Source organism: Macaca nemestrina, chromosome 2 (assembly GCF_043159975.1).
Source record: "Macaca nemestrina isolate mMacNem1 chromosome 2, mMacNem.hap1, whole genome shotgun sequence".
Classification (NCBI taxonomy): Eukaryota; Metazoa; Chordata; class Mammalia; order Primates; family Cercopithecidae; genus Macaca; species Macaca nemestrina.
In genome coordinates, this window is record NC_092126.1 from 33,006,085 (window position 1) to 33,029,050 (window position 22,966).

The 22,966-nt window shown below is 38.0% G+C and overlaps 1 protein-coding gene and 1 pseudogene across 1 annotated transcript in view; both read left to right on the forward strand.

Moving 5' to 3' along the window:
* Positions 1 to 1,740, forward strand: part of LOC105490397 (collagen alpha-4(VI) chain-like) — a 105,743-nt gene extending 104,003 nt beyond the window's left edge. Inside the window, exon 38 of the mRNA XM_011755950.2 lies at positions 1,068 to 1,740. Coding sequence (XP_011754252.2) covers positions 1,068 to 1,240 — 173 coding nt within the window. The 3' untranslated portion in view covers positions 1,241 to 1,740. The remainder of the gene's footprint in view (positions 1 to 1,067) is intronic.
* A 19,569-nt stretch (positions 1,741 to 21,309) lies between these two features.
* On the forward strand, positions 21,310 to 21,733 carry LOC112428126 (ATP synthase F(0) complex subunit C2, mitochondrial pseudogene; annotated as a pseudogene).
* Positions 21,734 to 22,966: the final 1,233 nt, after the last annotated feature.

Sequence of the window (22,966 nt, forward strand, 5' to 3'; positions counted from 1 at the left end):
GTTTTTGAATAAGTATTTCTCTTACTTCTCCTGGGCCTGTACTGCTGGTTGTCTTATACCCTCCAGAGTAGGGGTCATGCAGTGAGCAAATTCAAATATGACTACTCAAAGCATAGGGCGATTTCCATGATCAATTTCTTAGCATACTAAGAGCATATCTCATCCCTGTGGGTACAGTACATCTGGTCTAGAAACTAGTCTGTGCCCATTATACTACTGGGAGGTTAGCATATAGTTTAACAGAAATGAACCATGAATTTTAAGGCTTGCTTTTCGAAGACAGTCTCCTCTTTATTTAAGGGTACTTGGAAGGCCTAGGAGGAACTACAGGGAGGATGGCAGCATTCTGTGCTTCAGGGCCAACCTGGGCCAGAAATACTTCTACGTGATACAAAGGATACCCAAGGAAATCTGTTCTCCCTGGAAGTTACAGAAATGTACCCTAGAAGTTGAGGTGGGGAGGGTTATATACCTGGGAAAATCATTGCCTCATGTAAAATTTGGGGAGTCCCAGATCTTGCTTTGTTGTAATGTGTTGATTTTCAATGCTGTTTTTAATTTTTCAGGAACATCATGTTTTTCCTTTAATAGATGTCTTAATTTCTCAGGCAAGAGTCAGGGTACTGTAAATAATAAATAAGCTAGATTTGCTTAGGTCATTAGAAGACTGGAGGCAAGGGATTGGGATGGTTTGCAAAAGGAGGGAAAGCAGCATAATATGCAAGTGAGGAGTGCTCAGTATCAGAAAGATTTATTAATATTCCTTTATTCACTCATTTATAGATTATCTGTGCATGTCTTCTAGGTACTGTGCAAAGTCATAGCTATAACTGTGTTGCACCTTTCACATATGTTATATGACACTTTATGACATACTTGTGATATAGAAGTTTTTTAAAATATTGCTTTTATAGCTGAGGAAATTGAGGCTCTGAGGGGTTAAATCACTTGCTCAAACGAATTGGTGGTGAGGCTGAGATTCATTCCCATGCCTGTGACTCCAAACCATTGCTCTTTTTCTGTCATGCTTATGCAGGAAATTCAGCTCTCTCTCTGTTTTGTTGCAGGTCCTTGTTCCATGGATCCAATAGAAGGCGAGTGCCAGGATCACACCCTGAAGTGGTATTACAACAAGGAGGAACGGGTTTGCCAGCAGTTCTGGTATGGCGGCTGTGGGGGTAATGCCAACCGGTTTGAAACCAAGGAAGAATGTGAGGCTCAGTGCGTCCCAATACAGTAACAGTCCAGGCAGAGCCCTGTTACTGCTAAAGGCAGAGCTTTTAATGCTGATGAAATGGAGATGACCCTGGCTGAGGCGGGACCTCACCGCTCAGAAGTGACACAGCCCGTTCCAACACCTTGGACATCAGATTCCTAAACGCCTGAATGTTTTCCTGCCAGCAAGGACTTGGGCCAGATGATTTGTGACTTGAGGACTGAACTCTAATAGTTAAAAAAGTAACTGAAAGATATTTAAATGAATTAGAACTGAATGAAAAAGAAGCTTGAACTTGACCTATAATATTTTCAAAAAATTTTGGGGTGCTATGTAGCAAAATAAAAATCAGTGTAAGGAGTGAGAAAAACCTAATTCAGAAATGAATTGAAACTTTTTTTTTTCCCCACCAGAGAATAGGGAAATATTAGTCAAAGACAGGGCATGGAAAAAAAAAGGGACATCTAATGTGAATGAACTTCATCCTTACTACTTAATGCAGATAAATAAAGGCATTCTTTATTAAATCATTTGGCATGAGACTGTGTGATTCTTGCTCACTGCAATCTGGGCTATACTTTGTGACACAGTGGTTGATGAAGAGATAGTAGTGATTTTTCCATGAGACCAACCCTTTGGCATCCATTATAGTGATCACTGTCCTTCAAAACATGGTGACTAAACAATTAAGGCTGACATTATTAATGAAAAGTGAAATGAAAGGTTTACATTCACCATGGATGAAACATTTTGCAGCAAATATATTAAGGACAATTGTGTTTTTTGTGAGATCTTCCTCTGCCTCATGGCTTGATTCTCTGGGCCTCTAACCATGGGCCCAGCTTCCAGACAGAATTGGGAACTACGTGGAGGAGATCTGTGGGGCATTGAGGATGCATGGCTTGGGGCCTTTGTAAGATCATGCATTAATCAGCTGGGCTGACATAGCAAAATACCATGGGCTTAAACCAGAGAAATTTATTTCTCACAGTTCTGGAGGCTAGAAGTTCAAGATCGCAGCACCGAGGGCACTCTTCCTGGCTGGCAAATGACTACCTTCCCGTTGGGTCCTCACATGGCCTTTCCTCAGTGCATGCTCATAAAGAGAGCACGAGAGAAAAGACCCAAGCTCTTTGGTGTCTTTTTTTTTTTTTTTTTCATTTGAGACAGGACCTCACTATATCAATATTGCCTTGGCTAGCCTCAATGTCTTGGGCTGAAATGATCCTCCTGCCTCAGTCTCCTGGGTAGCTAGGACTACAGGCATAAGACACTGCACCTGGCTCTGGTGTCTCTTCTTAGAAGCACACCACTCTTATTGGACTAGGGACCATTCTTATGATCTCATTTAACTTTAATTACCTCCTAAGGCCCTAAATACAACTATAGCCACATTAGGGGACCATATGAATTCTGGGGAAATACAAACATTCAGTCCATAACTGATCACAAGCAGCTGGTTGTCCCCCAGGGACACAGGGTGGAGTTGCTGTCTGGTAAGTTCCTGGTTCCGTAAGTGTGATTGTTATAATCCGTGTGTTCCTCCGCACAGTCTGGTGACATAGCAGGTGGGATGGAAACAGCTTTATACAAAGTGTTCAAAGAAGCACATTTTAAATTCTATTTTTACAACAATCATTTTAATATGATCATGAAAGGATGACTGTGTTCATTGTAGCAAATCTGTAAGTTACAGAAATGCACCTGGAAAAAATAAAGATCACCTATAATCTTTTCTCTCAAAGGTAACCGTTTTGATATAATTCAGGCTTTTTCTAATGAATGAATACACTATCTTCATTGTATTCTTTTTCTTCCTTAACACAGTCCATGTAACTGATTTTCAATGGGAATTAAATGGCAAATGCTCCATCCTCCCACAGAGCCACTCATCATATGAATGGGTATATGCATTTCTCTGTTTTAGGAAAAGCTTCAGCTGCCTGAGCATAAAGCGGCCAAAGTGATCTCTCCTGAAGACGGTATTTGATTTGAACTGTGATTTATTTTCTATTTCTTATTCCCACTCTTCCCTTCCTATGTCCAGGAGTTGGGAACACCAAGGCTAAGGTTCAATAATAAGAGAATCATTGGAAGGAAACATTCAAGTGTGTTGATTGTCCCCATTTGTTAACTGAAGAAAAAACATAATTTATAAATTTAGGAGAGAGGAGGATTTAATTCTTATAAAAGGTGACAGCCTGCAAGGTGGTTGTCCCACTTGCCTCTAGCCAAGACCAGAGATAGGCGTTTGGAAGGAGGAGGGCTTGGGGTAGGAGTTTTATGCTGAACAGGTTGGCTAAACATACACGTTCAACAAGTTGCAGGAGGAGCTGAGTATTCAAGAAAGTGGCCCTGACACAGGCATATTAGATAAACATACACATAACTTATGACCAATGTTCACTTTGAAATGAATAGATGAAATGTATTACATCTATCCCCTATATGTCAAAAGATCTTTTCAGGACATGAAGGCACACAGGTGTGCAGTCTCTGTAAACCAGCAAGAACCAGTCCATGGCTGGTGGTCTTCTCATCAGCAGAAAGTTACTGAAATCAACCTCTTGTCCAGTCAAAGCTGTTTCTGGTTGGTGGAACGGGGGTTCAGTGAATCAGCACCTGTGAGCTGGATGAGTTGTAATTGTTTTAATGCTGTTTATCTGGAGGCCAGTGTTTGTTTAGTTGCTAGAGAAAAAGAGAAACCTTGTGGTAGTTAGCAGTTAGAACATAGTTGATTCTTTAAGTGCAGGAGTATGTGACTTAACCCTTGCCTGGCATGGTCTTAAGTCCTGTTTATAATTTGGTATCTTATTGCCATGAAAAGTCTCCTCTGTCAGTCTTATGATCCTTATTTTAACATTAATGCTGGTCAGTTGTGTCTAAACTCTAAAAGGGAGGGGGTATAACGAGGCATGTCTGACTTTCCATCCCGTCGTGGCTGGGAATTCAGTTTTAAGGTATTTTTGGGGTTCCCTTTGCCAAGAGGGAGTCAATTCAGCTGATAGGGGCTTAGGATTTTAAAGTTTACACATGTGCAAGTTTACACATGCACAAGATCCAACTGCAGCTCTCCCTGTGTTTACTAGGTGGCCGTATAACCCTTCACGGAGCTCCTCTGACTCTCAGCATAAACCTTACACCATAAATTCCATGGTAGCAACAATATAGCCAAGGGCAGAAACAATTGTCTATTGTTTTAATATTCATACCCACTCTGGTATACACAGTTTATATAGCACTTTCCCATGTTATGTCATGTATTTGCCCAGCCCCACCACTAAATCTGGAATGTTGGCATTGTTCTTCCCCTTTTGGGGATAAAGAAATTATCTTACAGAAGTGATGTGACTTGACTCAAAGTCAAAGGAGTTCAAGGCCGTTACAGAAACTGGCCTTGAACTCCTTTTTATCCTGAGACTAGGGCTCCTTGAGCTATACTGCATTTGTTCCAAACCATTAGCTGCCACCAAAGAATTCTGAAAGTCAGAGCCACAGGGGTAGGAGGATGGGCTTGATCTCTGCCTCAGATTCCCTGCTCTTCCACTGCTGCCCCCACCCCACCCCATCCCACCCTACCCCACCCCTGTGGTTCTGGCCTGGGTGGAAGTAGGAATGGACTGAAAGAGAAGTTGAACTGCAGTGCAGATCAGTTGTGATGGCAGCTTCAGTCAACCCCACAGGGATCTCTGGACCTAAGGGGGCTTGTGTGAGTTGCCCCAGTGTGGACTGACTTGACTAGGTTTGTATCCCCTGCTTCCATCACCCAGAAGGGCATACCTGTGGACAAGGCAGCTCTGAAACTGCGGCAGGCTCTAAACGGGACCAGCTGAAGGCTTTCTGCTCACAGCACTCCTAGCAGGTGGGGCAACAAGTTCTTCCTTGAAGCAGGAACTGCAGAGCACAAAGCACACTCATCATAGTCCCTTTACCTGGAATGTCCTTTTGCATTGTTTTCAAATTTCCCTAGCTTCCAAAATCCAACAGGACACAGTGAAAATCATTTTTGTGCCATCCAAGTTCTCAGAGATCTAGCCTTTGCATTCATCTCTAGCCTTACCTATGGTGGTGGTTGTTCTGACCCTCCAACTTTTCATTTGAGCAATACCATTTCCTGGAACTGCCATATTCCATCCACCTATGCTGTTGTCCTTCTGTGATACTTCTGTGGGAAATGCCTTTATTTATTTAAAAATATTTAATAGGCATCTATTACGTACCATATCCATTATCTGTGTCAAAACCCAGCTCAGCTCTCATTGCCTCTCAGGAAAACATCTCCCATTGCCCCCTTTCAAGAAAGAATTAATCAGTAGCTCCTATAGGCTGCCTTGTATACCCTTATCTTTTTGCCCTTTTCCCTCCATTTCACACCATTTGCCAATTAGTCTCCTTATTAGGCCATGAGCCTCTTCACCTTGGAATCCCCAGCCCAGGACAGGGCCTGACACATCTCCCTTTAGTTCTGATATTTAAACTCCCTGCCAGTTTTCAGACTGTTAGAAATGTCCCACAGCCATCCTAACAGTTGGTTTCCTTCTATATCTCTTGCTCTAGAACAACTCTTTGCTTTGTAATTCTGCATTTATTTTTGTTCTGCATTTGTTTCAGACACCAGGGCATCTGCCTCCATCAGTCAATTGTAAAAAGGTTCACGTGTTTTTAAATTCCTCCTTGGATCTGTTATTTCATTAATTATAACCTTGCGCTGCTTTGGGGATATTAATTTATCTGATGAAAGAATTGAGACCCAGAAAGGTCAAGTGGCATCAAATCTTACACAATGATTCAACTGGTAGCCTAAAATTAGAATTAAAATGTGTTTTGAACTGATTTGGCATCTGCTTGGTTCGCTTTGCAAAGTTTAAGGGTTTTAATCATATGAATTGACTGCTTTGCACTTTTAAACATGTAGTGGATTTCACTGATTCTAGAAAAGTGGAGGGTTTGTGATTGCTAGGCTCAGAACTTGGTTCCAAGCCATGTATCAGAATGTATAAATACATATGGGGATTTTCCCTGAGCTCTCCTGAGTGGAGATCATGCTGACTGTGTACTATTTATGGTTCTTCCTTTAATTTCTTTCCTCTTGTGATCTTATGGTAGATTCTTCCTTTAACTTTTGAATAATCTCAAAGGTATATTTCTAATACAGCTGAAGGGTCCATAATCCCCAGATTATGGTGTTAAGGGAAATACCAAGACTGGGACATGTGAATTCAGCATCTGGTTCCCTCCCCGGCTTTCTGGTGACTTCATAGAAGATACTCTATTTTTGGGGGGGGCTTTGGCCTTTTCTGTCTGAGGAGACTGGAGAGGAGAGAAACATTACTTGCTCCTTTATGCTTTCTCTAAATTCTGCAAACAAAACCATTCCTTCTTTAGCTAATCTCTTAGGAAGCTAAAAGATGCAAGCCCAGCCAAGGACAGGAGAACCACCCAGCTGAACCCAACCCAAATTTATGGCCCACAGAATAATGAACTAAATAGATGGCTGTTGTTTTAAAACACTAAGTTTTGGGGTAATTATTACTTGAAAAAGTTGTGGCTGAGTTTGCTCATGTGTCTAGTCAGCCACCAGTCTGTTGGTCAGTTGGCTGGCCTAGGGTCAATTCCTAATGATAAAAAAAAATTGTATATTTGTATTCATGTAACAATATAGCCTCAAAATACTTAAAACACCAATGCAATTAGAATAGAGAAAGCATTTAGAAGCAGAATAATTGGAAAGGAAGACGTAATATAGTTTCTATTCATACACAATATGAATATATATCTAGAAAAGTAAAACATCCTAAGAGAACAGCAATGTTACAGAAAGAGTCTTCTCCATCAGCCTGGAGCCTGTGATGATCATTCAACAGCTGACTATGATGGACATAAAACATGATTGAGAAAGAAACCTTTGTTTTTGTAATCCACCAAAATTAGGGGGTTGTTACTGAAGCACTTCCAGGCCTTTCCCCAGAGATACAGATATAGAGAAATGGGGACTCTCAAACATGGCTTTTGGAAGCAAATATTAGAAAATGTTTTGGCATTTTCTAGTAAAATTAAAAATTTAAATGCTATGAACCAGCCATTTTACTTGTAAGTATATTCCCTGAAAACTCATTTGCTTGATGACCAAGATACAACCACATTCATGAATGATGTTCACAGCAGTATTTTTTTTAAACCCCCAAGTTGTAAACAACTCGTATGTTCATTAAGAGTGAAATGTGTAGGCCAGGTGTGGTGGTTCATGCCTGTAATCCCAGCACTTTGGGAGGCCAAGGTGGGCGGATCACTTGTGGTCAGGAGTTTGGACCAGCCTGGCCACTATGGTGAAACCCCATCTCTACTAAAAATACAAAAATTAGCTGGGCATATAGGCTGGTGCATGTAATCCCAGCTACTTGAGAGACTGAGGCAGGAGAATCACTTGAACCTGGGAGGTGGAGGTTGCAGTGAGCCAAGACTGTGCACTGCATTCCAGCCTTGGTGACAGAGTGAGACCTTGTCTCAAAAAACAGAAAAAAAAGAGAGTCAAATGTGTGAATATGCTGTAGTACATTAAAATAAGGTGTACGACAATGAAAATGAATGAATGAAATAGAATTAAGATTAAGCCACATTGACTAAATCTTAAAAGCATATATTTGAGAAAGACACAGAAGTATGCATACATTAGGATTTCATTTATCTAAGCTCCAAAATAAGGCAAAATTAAAATTATATTGTTATCCTTTATGTGGTAAAACTAGAAAAAAATATATGGTGACCATTGAAGTCAGGACAGCAACACGGTAGATGCTGTGATGTGTTGCCTACATCCCCCTTCAGGAATGAAGAAATTTGTTCTTCAGCTGCTGTGAGTGCTGCTGGAAGGTGACTCTCAGAGGTCAGCCCTCACTGGGGATTTCCTCAGAGGAAGAGAAATTCACCTTTCATGGGCAGATGCATCCAGTGACTGGTCAACACTGAGTTATAAAATCCCAGCCCAACAACTTGGGATAACTCTGCAGGCCATCCCAGAGCTTCTTACGGGGTTCACAGGCCTTCCACTGGACTGCACCACAGCCCAACTTCTCTCGTTGCCTAATTTTGCTCTCTTCTTCATTCCACCAGTGTTGATTTTAAAGACACTCCCATATAAATGTCTTATGTACTAATCTCTGTTTCAGAGATTGTTTTCTGGGGACTCCAGTCTGTAATCCTCTTGTGGAGGGAGGTGGCTAGGACCAGGAAGGAAAACACGAATGCTAAAAATGTTCTGTTCTTCTCTCGAAGTTGTATTTTCACAGGGGTTCACTCTGTATGTATTCATTAACGTGTATACTTATATTTTATGCTGTTGATTTATGTTTCATGCATCATAGTAATCCAGAAATTCCTCAGAAACACAAATCCAGGACAAGTGAGCTGATGTCATCCTCATATGACTCCTGATTCAGGAAAATAAAACATATTCTTTTAAGATATGTGTCAGCCTGAGTGAATCTGCTTTTTTTGGAAGGGGCAGGGGACTCTTCATTATGCATCTATGAGTGGACACATTTTAAAAGCATATTTTTTTCATTAATCAGAATGTAGAACCTGTGTCAGAATTCCTTCTGTCAGGAAAAGAAAATTCCAGACTGGTTCCTGGTCTTGTCTTCATAATCACTTTCCTCAGGGAAAACTGAAAAGTGATCTCAGAATGTTGGTCTCATTTTAATCCCGTGGTCCTTTGGACATAATTTTGTTTTGACTCAGAACTGTACAGGGGCTTAGAGAGAAACTTACAAGTGTAGATGTAAGAGCTGATATATAGCTATTTTGTCAACACGTATTTACTAAGCACCTACCGTGTGCTAAGAACTCTTCTAGTAGCTCAGGAAATGGCAGTGAAGAATAATAGCAATAAATAAAAAACCCTGCCCTCATGGAGTTTACATATTAAAAGCATGGCTGGGGATCTTAGAGATAGTACCACAGTAAATAAGTAAATTATCCAGTGTGTTATAAGGTGAAAGTGCTATGAAATAAAAATGAAAGTATAACAAGGTAAGGGTACCTGGAGTGCCAGTGGGAAGGTTTGGGCAAGTATTAAAAAGATGGCCAGGGTTTGTCAATGAGGGGCTGACACTTGAGCAAAGATTTGAAGGAGGCAAAGGAAAAGCTTGTCCTTGAAATTCTATGTAGATATCAGAGACAAGGTCATTCCAGGCAGAGACAACAGCTAACACAAAGAAAGGCTGTGGCCGGGCACGGTGGCTCATGCCTGTAATCCCAGCACTTTGGGAGGCTGAGATGGGCAGATCACAAGGTCAGGAGTTTGAGACCAGCCTGGCCAACATGGTGAAACCATGCCTTTACTAAAAGTACAAAAATTAGCCGGGCATGGTGGCGGATGCCTGTAATCCCAGCTACTCAGGAGGCTGAGGCAGGAGAATTGCTTGAACCTGGGAGGCAGACGTTGCAGTGAGCCACTGCACTCCAGCCTGGGCAGCAAGAGTGAGACTCCATCTCAAAAAAAAAAAATAAAAAAAAAAAAGAAAGGCTGCAAGGTGGAAATGTACCTGGTTTGTTTGAGGAACAGCAATGATGATGCCAGTATGCATGAAGTGGTATGAAAAAGTAAGTCAAAGAAATGAAGTTAAAGAGGAATTGAGGAGGAGAATCACATTGCATATGGCCTTATAAAGGATTATGTTTAAGTTATCTTTGCTATGTAACAAATTATTCCAAACTTTATGGCTTAACTGAATGAAAACACTTACTTTGTTCACTAATCTGTGATTTGGGCAGGGCTCAGTGGGAAAGTACATCTCTACTTTACTCGGCATCCGTGAGTATGGCTTGAAGGCTGGGGCTAGTATCATCCCTAAGGCTTCCTCACATGTCTGGTGGTTGATGTTGGTTGGGACTTCAGCTGGGGCTGCTGCCAGACCACCTATATGTAAACCCTCCATGTGGTCTGGGTTTCCTTACAATATGGTAATTGAGTTCCATGAGCCTCTAGAGAGAGACAGAGCCAGCTTTTGAAGTCATGCCCCATCACCTCCATCCCATTCTAGTCATTAGAAATGAGTCACTGGTCACTGATGCTTTTCCCTAACCAAGGTGAGGGAGATTCAGCTCCACCCTGAAGTGTGAGGTGTATCCCAAAGTTTGCAGATATGTTTTAAAACTACCTTTTAAAAAGTTCTCCAGATTTTATTTTGAGTAAAGTCTATTGCAGGGTTTTGATAGAGGAGTGAGATGATTTGATTTATGATTTAAAAGTATTACTCTGCTGTAGTGTTGTCAATAGAATATAGGCCTGCAAAGGTAGCAGTGGGGAGATGAATTAAGATTCAAAGGATAATGATAGCTTGGATATAATGGGGAAGAAATGGTGATATTTTAGATATATTTTGAACTTACAGCCAATATTGACAGATTGAATGTGGGATATGAAAGGAAAACAAGAGTCAAAGATGCCAGAAAGGTTTTTAGCATAGTCAGCTTAAAGGATGAAGATGTAGTCAACTGAAATGCGGGACAGTCGTGAGTAGAGCAGGTTTGATGAGTTATTAAAGACCAAGAGTTCAGCTTTGGAAAAGTTGAGCTTCAGACAGCAATTGGACACGCAGCTGGGGATGTTGAGTAAGCAGCTGGATATGTGAGTCTGGAATTTAGAAAAAGGCTGGGGCTAGAAATATGTGTTTTAAAGTTGTTAAACTATAGATACTATTTAAAGTTCTGAGATTGGATAAGATTCCCAAGTGAATGAGTGCAGAGAGAAAAGAGAAGAGGACAGAGGACTGATTCCTGGAGCACTCCAGCATTTAGAGCAGAAGCCAGGGAAAAGAGGAGAAACCAGGGAAAGAGACCAAACAAAGGGAACAGAGAACTAGGAGGAAAATCAAGATATTGTGATGTCCTTCCTGGAAGTGCCAAGAGAAGAAAGTGCACTGAGGAGGAAGAAGCCTTGGCAAGCCCGTTTTTATTATAGTTCTTTTATTATGAGTACTGTCGTCATCTTTTAAGCTTTGGGGAGTGTTATTTTGGGTTCTTTTTCTATAAACTTTCTATTTATATCTTTTAAGTCAAATTTTCTACTGAGTTGGTTATCTTTTTCTTACTGATTTCGGGATTTATTTGCAAATAAAGAAAATTATCTGTCATATGTGCTACTGATATTTTGTACAGTTTGTCATTAGTATTTAGACATGGTTTAACATATGTGTATATTATATAAAATATATACTGTAGCACTCTCTATATACATATAGTACTCTCTCTCTCTATATATATACATATATACACATATATATATCTTTAAAGTAATAACATTTCATGAATTATATTTGTAACTATCACTTGCCTTAACAGCAAGAGCTCCCCCTGATCCACATTCTGTCCCAGGAATCTTCAAAATTGGTTGTGGGAGGAGGATTTTTCAGTTTATAGGATGGCTGACAAAAGAACAAACTCTGTTTCTTGGGCTTTGTCTTCCTTTCTTACTGCCTCCTTTACTCACTGGCACCAGCTTGTCTCCTTGGGTTTTAACCATTCCAACCCTACTCCACTATGAACTTTAGAAAGCTGAAAGCTGAATTTTCCAGACTCTCTTGTACCTAAGGGGGCCTTGTGAATGAGTTACAACTAATGAAAAGCAGGTGGGAGACTGCTGGAGCTGTATTTCCACTTTCTTGTCTGTTTTTTAACCTACAATATAGACATGAGCTTGGAGATCCAGGAAGCTTCACTTAGGATGGCAGAAAGATGGAAAGAGTCTAGAGTCTTGAGGGCATAGACTTTCAGTCTATCTGCCTTGGTCTGCCTGTCCCAGACTTCTTGTCATGTAAAACAAATTACTTGTTTGGGCCATTGTTTATCAGGTTTTCTGGAAACAGCAACCCAACAGTACCCTAACTGATACATAAGCATTCCAGGCTCCTCCTTTAAATCCCTAGCTCAAGTGTAGAAAGGCCCTTCCTCCCCTGTGCTTTAGTCAAGATTCTTTTGGAAGTGACAGAAGTGAAACTCAAAATAGTTAGGTCAATAAAAATTTGTTGGCTCATGCATCCTTCTTACGAAATGTATACAGTTGTGCTTCTGGAACGAGAAACACAAATACTGACGAAACTCTATATTTCTATGTTTAATTCTTTTTCTCTCTGTGGGTTAGTTTCAGTTTTTCAGCCCAGGTGTCTCTAGGAGTCTTGAACCACCATTGTGACAGTTCCTTGGCCACTTCTACCCAGCTAAGCCACCAGAAAATAAGGGTCTGAGGGCTGGGGACTTTCTCACTCTCAGGTCCCCGCACCTGGTGGATGACGTCCAAAATCTGCCACTAAGAAATCTCTTCTTTAACACTTTGAACAATCAAAATTAGTCTCTCTCCTGGATTCTACCTTGGTAATCCCCCCTCAATCCCGATTTTCTGTTAGAAAGACTTCCGCTCTTCAGTTACACCTATAAGAGGGTAGCTTTAATCTTGAAATATTATGAGCACATCTTAAAAATATATAAGCATTCCTACAAATGTAACTATATATTTAGGTATGAGGAAAAGAGAAGAGGAGGTTATTTTCTCATGGGTGTCACCCCCACCGCCCCTGCTCCAAATTATGTGAGAATGTACCTTTAAAAGGAAAACCACAAAACTCAAACCAATTGTCATAAATGAATTAAAGTTCAAGAGGACTCGCAAGAGTTATATAAGTCATAATGTGATCGGATTCAGGTTAGGGAAAGAATGGGTGCAGCACACCAACACGGTGCATATGTACATATATAACAAACCTACACGTTGTGCACAAATACCCTAGAACTTAAAGTACAATAATAAAAAAAAAAGAATGGTTGAATTTCAAGAATTTCTCAGATTTCTTCATCTTTCCTACATAGAGAATGATGGCAAAGAAGGAAAACAGAAAGGACTGTTACACTACAAATCACCATAACTTATGAAATAAATACATTTATCCAAAAGGAGGTGGTAGAGGCCTTCCAGTTAAGTATTGCAGAATCAAGATAAGCCAACTTCATTCTCCCTTCTGAAACAACAAAAAGAGCAGAGACCATATGAGAAGAAAATCTCAACCCACAATCAATGAAGAATAGCTGCCAAATGCAGTGAAATTTAGACCATTATCTTCTACATTGCAATTGTTTATCTTCTACCACTCCTGATTCCTCCTTTCTGCACTTCTCCCCAATATATTTATCAATTTTTATAACTTATGACATTACTTTTCATTGTCTCTCCCCCTCTCCCTGCTCCCAACAAGGTAAATTCAGCAAGGACTTAGAACAGTACCTGCAATGTGGTGTCCACTCAATAAATATTTTTTTGAATAAATGAAGTTGCTTCTTCAGACCCAACCAGTACACAGAATTCTCCATGAGGGTACAAACTGTCAACCTCTGATCTTGGAACGGATGGTTTACTGGAATATCCCCAAGCCCCATTTAATATTAAAAAGCAGTAAGAAAGTTCAGAGGTAAAGAGTAGCAGACATGCCATCTCATGAGAGTCAAGCTGTGGTAGGGTAGAGGAGATGCTACGGGGCAAGGTCATTTGAAGAGGAGTAAGCACAAAATCACTACATGAAGAATCTGGGATACTGGCCTCATGGAGACCCATGTCTAAATCCAAAAGATAGAGCTTCAGAGTAGAAAGTTGGTGGGAGAATATTTTGAGGCAATAGATCTAGACCCTATTTACTAGATCGGCTGGCTCACCTAGACTGATGTCTGTTACCATACACTGTTCTTCAGCAAGCAGCTGACCAAGAAAAACTAGCTCCCATTAAAAGATAAACAATAACTTAAAAAACCAGCGGGAAACTATGAGAAAAATATTAAAAGATAAAAATGAAGAAACTCACTAAAACAAGAATATCAAAATAATTATTTTACAAAGCATAAAAAAATTGAACACTTTCCTTGAATTAAAATAAGATACATTAAAATAAATCTCTTTGCATCAAGAGCTCAAAGAATAGAGACAAGTGTACAAATAAGATAATAACAAAAAAAATGCTAGAAAGAGATTTTAAAAATGAGTTGGAAGAGCCAGGAGAAAAAAATTAGAGGAGAGACTGAAGCCATTATATAAAAGACAGCCATGTTAGAAATGGCAATAAAAGGAGAAACGGTAGTACCAAAAATACAGTTAGAAATATTGATAGGTTTCAGAAAACTGAGCAAAATAAAATGGAAAGGCAAAAGAGGATTTAAAAGGATTAGAGAGAAAATAATAGAAAAATAAAAAGGATTTTATTTATACCTGATTAGTATCCTTGAATAAGAGTAAAGAACAGAGAAAGTCAAATTATCCTTCTTTGCAGATGACATAATCTTATACAGAGAAAACTTAAAGATGCCACAAAAAGCCCTTAGGACTGATAAGTGAATTCAGTAAAGTTGCAGGATACAAAATCACTAGCATTTCTATACACCAATAATGAACTAGCTGAAAAAGAAGTCAAGAAAGCAATCCCATTTACATACCTACAAAGAACCCAAAGTACCCAAGAATAAATTTAATCAATTTATTGATTAAAATAAATCAATTTTACAGGCTCATGTCTGTAATCCCAGCACTTTGAGAGGCCAAGTGTGGTGCATCACTGAGGTCAGGAGTTCGAGACCAGCCTGGCCAACATCATACAATCCTATCTCTACTAAAACTACAAAATTAGCTGGGCATGGTGGCGGCACTACTCAGGAGGCTGAGGCAGGAGAATTGCTTGACCCCGGGAGGCGGAGGTTGCGGTGAGCCAAGATCGTGCCACTGAACTCAAGCCTGAGCAACAGAGCGAGACTCGTTCCCCCGCCACCCCCCAAAAAGGTGAAAGACCTCTACAGTGAAAACTACAAAACACTAATAAATTATGCTGGTTTCTTCTGGTTTTTAGTTTCTTTTTGGTTTTGTTTTGTGGATTCCCCTCACTTCCTTTAAACTCAGGTATAGAATTAAAAGACTGTTAGTGAGTTTCACCCAATATTACTAGATGCTTTTTAGTGACAGATTTTTCCCTTCAGTGTATCTAGCACATAATATTGATAGAAATGGAAATCTGCCACATAGTATTTCTTTTCTCTGTTTAAAATTTAACTTTAATTTTTAATAAGGCTTTCCATGTATGTAGATTAAAAAGTCAATTGATTCTACTAAGGTTACTACAGAAGATAAAATTGTCTTGCCTCTTGCCTCTCCAGTTCATGCGCTCTAAAGACAACCATGCTCAACTCTTTCATTTTTGTATAATATTCTCATGCATCTCTTTCTTGTTTTCTAGTTTTAGATATTCTCTATAGAATTTCTTTACAGGCTGTCTTAACCACATCTGCATTTCCCTTATCATCCTCCAAATAATTTTGTCTATTTAAATAAGATCAATGTTTAGTGTCTATATTACTATGACTATGCAAATATTGTTCCTAACGGAGCCATGTTTTATATATTGTGTGCAATTTATTGTTTTCTTGGGAGTAATAGTCACTTCTATTTTTTGTTTTGTTTGACTGTCATTTATACATGCATCGCCATTTCATTGCCAAATTTTGTATTAAGTGTAACTCTCCTCTCACTTTATTAGGTACATGAGTTATTTTATCAGGTTTGTCTCTCCTCCATCTCTCCTGAAGACTTTCTGCTCTACTTGGAGCTGCTCTTGCTGTATAGCTCTCTCCCTTCACCATCGTACTGGGAATACTTTGGCTCTGTCTTATGTTGATGATCTGTTTTCTGGATTCCATGGCTTTCTATTTGTTAGTTTCTTCATGTGTTTTAATGGAATACATGCTTCAGCAGATTTTTGGGGACTATATTAACATCTAATGGCTTTATTTATGTGTTAGCTATTAAAATAGCATTTCTATTTCCAGGAAGTGGTGTTATCTTATTAGTAATGGCTTTACTGAGACATAACTAACATGCCATATAATTCAGCTGTTTAAAGTATACAACTCAACAGTTTTCAGTACCTTCACAGAATTGTGCAACCATCGCCACACTCGATTTTTGAATATTTAAATCACAATCACCCAACCAAAAATATCTGTACCCATTAGCACCCACTCACCATTTCATCCCAACTTCCCCACCCTCCTACCTTGGGTAACCATAAATCTACTCTTTGACTCGATAGTATATATGGTGCTTTGTGAATGGTTTCTTCGCTTAATGTTTTCAAGATTCATCTGATTAAAATATGTATCAGTATTTTATTACTTTTTACTGCTGAAGAATATTCCATTGAATGAGTATTATATTTTGTTTATCAGTTTCCCGGTTGATGGATATATGGATTATTTCCATTTCTTGGATATTATGAATAATGTTGCTATGAACATTCATGAAAAGGTTTTTGTATGGAACACATGTTTATTTTTCTTGGGTAGATACCTAGTGCTATGGTCTGAATGTTTGTGTCCCTCCCAAATTCATATGTTGAAACCTAATCACCAATGTGATGGTATGAGGAGGTGTGGCCTTTGGGAGGTAATTGTCATGAGGGTAGAACCCTCATGAATGGGATTAGTGCCCTAATAAAAGAGGCACCAGACAGCTGCCTTGCCTCCTCCACCATTTGAGAATGTAGTAAGAAGGCTTCACCTATGAACTAGAAAGTGGTTCCTCACCAGACATAAAATCTGCTGGCACTTTGACCTTGGACTTCCCAGCCTTCCAAACTGTGGAAAATAAATTTCTGTTGTTTATAAGCCACCAAGTTTATGGTATTTTTTTAAATAGCAGATCAAACAAATTGAGACGCTTAGGAATGAAATTGCTGGGTCATACAGAAACTCTGTCATGTACTAAGTTGTGTCCTCTCCAAATTTATATATTGGAGTCCTACTGCCTTGCACCTTAGAATGTGACTGTATTTGGAGATTGGATCTTTAAAGAGGTAATTAAAATAAATGAAGCAATTAGGATAGGTTCTAATCCAATGTAACTGGTGCCCTTATAAGAAAGAAGATTAGAACACAGATAGATACAGAGAGAAGGTTATGTGTAGACATAGGGAGAAGACAGCCATCTGCAAGCCCAAGAGAGAGGTCTCAGAAGAAACCAACCCTGCTGACACCTTGATCTCCGACTTCTAGCCTCCAGAATTTGAGTGTTGTTTATACCACTCAATGTGTGGTGCTTGGTTATGGAAGACCTAGAAATTAATACTCTCCATCGAGGTTTAGCCTTTTGAGGAACTGCCAGACTATTTTCCAAAGCAGCTCTGTCCCAGGCAATCCCACCAGTAGTTTACAAGGGTTCAATAGCTTGTCATTAACGTTTTGGCATCCTAGTGAGTGTAAAGTAGTATCTCATTGTGGTTTTAATGTGCATTTAGTTGATGGCTAATGACATTGATCATTTTTTCATGTACTTACTGACCATTTGTATATCTTCTTTGGAGAAATATTTATTCAAATCCTTTGCCCATTTTTAATTGGGCTTTCTTTTCATGGTTGACTTGTAAGAGTAAGAGGTGTTGTGTATTTTAGATACAAGTTCCTTATCATAAATACGATTTGCAAATATTTCCCCCTCTTCTGTGGGTGTCTTTTCACTCTTCTGATGATGTCTTTTGTGGCACAAAAGTCTGAAATTTTTATAAAGTCCAATTTGTCTAGTTTTTTCTTTTGCTGCTTGTACTTTTAGTGTTATGCCTAAGAAATCAGCCTATTCTAAGTTAATAAAAATATAGACCTATATTAACTTCTAAGAATTTTATAACTTTTGCTCTTATGTCTATGGCTTTGATCAATTTGAGTATATTTTTGCATGTATTTAGTAGTATGAGGTAGGGGTCCAATTTTACTATTTTGCATGTGGACATCCAGTTGTTTTAGCACTATTTTCTGAAAAGACTATCCTTTAGCCACTGAATTGTCCTGGCACTTTTGTTAAAAATAAATTTACCATAAATGAGAGGGTTTATTTATGGACTCTCAATTCTATTCCATTAATATATGTCTGTGCTGATGCCGGTACCATACAGTCTTGATTACTACAAGGTTAGAAATCAGAATGTATAAGCCCTCCAACTTTGTTCTTTTTCAAAATTGTTTTTTGCTATTCTAGGTCTCTTGAATTGTCATACATATTTTAGGATCAGCTCATCAATTATTACAGAGGGGCCAGCTAGAGTTTTGATGAGGATTGTGCTGAAACTATAGATTAATTTGGGGAGTATTTCCATTTTAATAAAATTAGATCATCCAGTTGATGAACATGTGACCTCTTCCTATTATGTATTGGTAATACTCAGACATACAATTTATCTTTTTTGTTTTTTTGAGACAGTGTCTGGCTCTGTCACCCAGACTGGAGTACAATGGTGTGATCTCGGCTCATTGCCACCTCTGCCTCCCAGGCTCAAACCGTCTTCCCCGCTCAGCCTCCTAAGTAGCTGGTACTACAGATGCATACCACCATGCCTAGCTAATTTGTGTGTGTGTATTTTTGGTAGATATGGGGTCTCGCCATATTGCCCAGGCTGGTCTCGAACCCCTGAGCTCAAGTGATCCTCCTACCTTGGCCTCCCAAAGTGCTGGGATTACAGGCATGAGCCACCACTCCTGGCCTGATTTTTTATGTTAATCTGTTGAAACAATGAATCTATCTTTTATCCTGCAATGTTGCTGAACTAATTTATTATCTGATTATCTTTTAGTGGATTCCTTAGGATTTTCTATACATAATATCATCTGCAAATATATATGGTTTTCCTTCTTCTTTTCCAAATGAATACTTAAAAAAAAAAAAACTTTCTTAATTGCCCTGACTTGAACCTCCAGTACAAAGTTGAATAGAAGTTGAAGAGAGAGCGGGCATTCATGTCTCATTCCTGAACTTAGGAGAAAAGTTCTCAGTCTTTCACCATGAAGTATGTTAGTTATGAGACTTTTGAAGATGCCCTTTATCAAGTTAAGGAAATCCCATCTTCTACTTATTATTTGTTGCATATTTTCTTCATGAGGTACTGTCAAATTTTGTCAAATTTTTTTTCTGTATTTATTGAGATGCTCATGTCGTTTTTGTCCTTTATTCTATTGATATGCTGTATTACATTGATTCTTGGATGTTAAACCAACCTTAAATTGCTGGTATAGATCTTGCTCAGTAATGGTGTATAATCTTTTTCATATGTTGCTGAATTGGTATGATAGTACTTTGCTGAGGATTTTTGCCATTGCACTATTAGGGGTTATTGATGTAAATTTTTATTTTCTTGTAATATGTTTGCCTGGTTTTGGTATTAGGGTAATACTGGGCTCATAGAATGAGTCAGAAAGTGTTCCCTCCTTTGGAAGAATTTGTGGAAAATTGGTGTTAATTTAGCTTTAGGCATTTGGTATAATTTAAATGAAGCCATATGGGCCTGTTTTTATTTGTGGGAAGTTTTAAATGTCTAATTCAATCTATTGTTAAATCTATTCAGGATTTTTACTTCCTCTTGAGTCAGTTTGCAGTTTGTGTCTTCTAGGAATTTGCCCATTTCATCTAAGTTATCAAATTTGTTAGCATATAGTTACTGCTTATCATATCCCTTATAACCCTTTTTATTTCTGCAAGTTCAGTATTATCCTCTGTCTTTTATATCTTATTTTAGGAATCTGTCATGCCTCTTTTTTTTTGGTCGGTCTAGCTTAAACTTTGTTAATCTCTTTAAAGAACAATGTTCAACTTCATTAGTTTTCTATATTTTTTCTGTATTCTACTTCATTAATTTTCATTATAATCTTTACTATTTCCTTCATTTTATCAGTTTGAGTTTAGTTTATTCTTTTTTCCAGTGATTTGTATAAGCTTAGGTTATAAATTTGAGATATTTCTTCTTTCTAAAGATAGGTTTTTACCGCTATAAATTTCCTTCTAAGCATGATGTTAGCTTCATTCCATAGTTTTGAAATGTGTTTTTATTTTAATACATCTCTAAGTATTTTAAATTTTGTATTTCACCCATTGAATATTTAGACGTCTGATGTTTAATTTTCATATATTTGTGAATAAAATTTTTTTTCTTTATGTTTTTGATTTTTAATTTGATTCTTTTTTGGCTAGAGAATGCACTTTGTATGATTTTAACCCTCTTTAATTTATTGAGGCTTGCTTTATGGCCTAACAACATGGTCTATTCTGGAGAAAGTTCCTTATGGACTTGAGAAGAATGTGTACTCTGCAGTTATTTCGTGGATTATTGTACAACTGCATGTCAGGTATAGTTGGTTTACATTGTTGTTCAAGTCTTCTATTTTCTCATTCACCTTCTGTGTGGTTATTCTATTCATTATAGAAAGTGGAGTATTGAAATCTCCAACTATTATTGTTGAATTATCTATTTATTGAATCTGTCAGTTTTTGCTTCATGAATTTGGGGGTTCTGTTATTAGGTGCATATATGTTTATAACTATTATACTCTATAAATAATGACTCATCATTATCAAATGTATCTCTTTAGTAACAGTTTTTGTTTTAAAGTTGATCTTATGTTAGGATTGACACTTCAACTTTCTAATGGTTGCTTTTGCATGATGTATCCTCTCTTATTGTTTTACTTTCCATATATTTGTATGTTGGAATCTAAAATTAATCTCCTGTAGACAGGATAAAGTTAAATAATGATTTTTAAAAGTCCATGTTACCAATCTCTGCCTCTTAATTGGAAGATTAATATATTTGTTTAATGTAATTACTATATAGTTGTTCTTTTTAAATGTAATTTTCACTCATTATGGTCATTTTGCTAGAGAGTGACTCCGCAGAGCTCTTCAGGCAGCTTTAACATTCCTTTTTATTCTTATAATTTTGTCCTTTAAAAAATTTATTTACTGGGTCATTTGTAAATGCACATAGAAAAGTTACCTTTTTCCACTACCTCACCTCATAAACAAAAATCAAGATCAGAGTTACAATTATAAAAAGTAAACAATGAGATTTTATAATAAAATGAAAAATATCCTCATGACCTTGGGGTAGGTAAAAAACTCTTAAACAAGATACAAAATGCATTAGTCGTAAAGAAAAAAACTAATAAATTAGCTACATTAAAATTATGAATTTTGCTCTCGGCCTTCTCTGCACTGAAAGCAACTGTATTCCCATAGCCCCTTACCCCTAAAAATGTATGCCTGCTCCAAGTATGTCTCCACCCACTCTTGGTCAAGAGCACCTCCCAGTTGCTGAGCTGTCTACTATCTGCAGTGGTGCTGAAATGAACAGAGACACTGATAGATGAGAGCCTCAGCAGCTTGGCAGTCTCACATCCCCTTATCTCACTTGTCCCTGGCTGCAGCTCCAAACCAGTGCAATTTCAAGAGACATTGACACAGCAGCCAAGTTTATTGGGGTTGGGGCTGCTACAGTCGGGGGGCTGGCTCTGGGGCTGGGATTGGTTGGGATTGTGTTTGGGAGCCTCATCATTGGTTATGCCAGGAACCCTTCTCTGAAGCAACAACTACTCTATCCCATTCTGGGTTTTGCCCTCTGGGAGGTAATGGGGCTGTTTTGCCTGATGGTAGCCTCTCTCATTCTTTTTGCCATGTAAAGGAGCCATCTCCACCTCCCATAGTTCTTTCTCCCATGTCTCATTGGCCCTGTATGTTCTTTTTTCCTATACATTCCCAGGTAGCCCAGGGAACGTGGTTGGCTCAGGGTTTGACAGAGGGAAGACAAATAAATACTGTATTAATAAGGTGAAAACAATTATGAATTTTAAGAAAGTAAAAGGTAAGCCACATTGTAAGAGATGACAGTTGAAATACATACATCTGATAAAGGACTCAAATCCTGAGTACAAATAACTTATAAAAAATAAAAAGAAAAAGGCAAGCAACACAATAGAAAAAAGCGGAGGAAAGGTTTTAATAAATACTTGATCAAAATCAGGGCATCCAAATGGCAAATGAGGACATGAAAACGCATATAATTTTGTTAATCATCAAATAAATGCAGATAAAGCCATAAGCAATGTCACAGTCACTAGAATAGTTAAAATGAAAAAGGCAACAGTACTAAGAGTTGGCAAAGATGTGTAAAGATTGAAACATTCACATACTATATGAAAGTATAAATTGGTACAATCACCTAAGAAAACTTTTTGTCAGTACCTACTAAATAGAGAAATAAATTATATTCTTCGATGAGAGGAACTAAGTGGCAAAGATGCCAATTATCACTACACTAATTTATAAATTCAAAAAAATAGCAAATAAAATATCAATGAGTTTTTTTAAATTTTGAGTTTGGCAAAGTAATTTTATCTTTTGTCTGGAAGAATAAGTAATTCATGAAGGAAAACAAAATACTGAAAGGAAGAACCACCAGGGGAGCACAGAAATGCTAGGTATTAAAATATATCACAAATATGTGTTAAATAAAATAATAGATTATTCAGTCATTGTAAAACATTTTCAAGAAAGACCAAAGAGTTTATAGGAGTTAAATTTGTGGTTTCAAGTCAATGGGGAAGATTAAATTCTTTAATAAATAATGCTGAGTGAACTGTTTAAATATATGGAAAATTTTAAGCCACAGTCTAAACACTTTGCATGCACCACAGTATTCCAGATGAATTAGTATTTAAATGTTCTTACAACATTAACAAAATAAAAATATAAAACAAAATAAATATATTTAAATATAGATGAATATTTAAAAGCATTACACCAAAGAGAAAATTAAACAGAAAAATATTGATACATTTAACAACATAAAAAACATACATTTCAGAAAACAGCACAAAGAACATTGCAAGGCAAATTCAACCAAATGTTAAGTT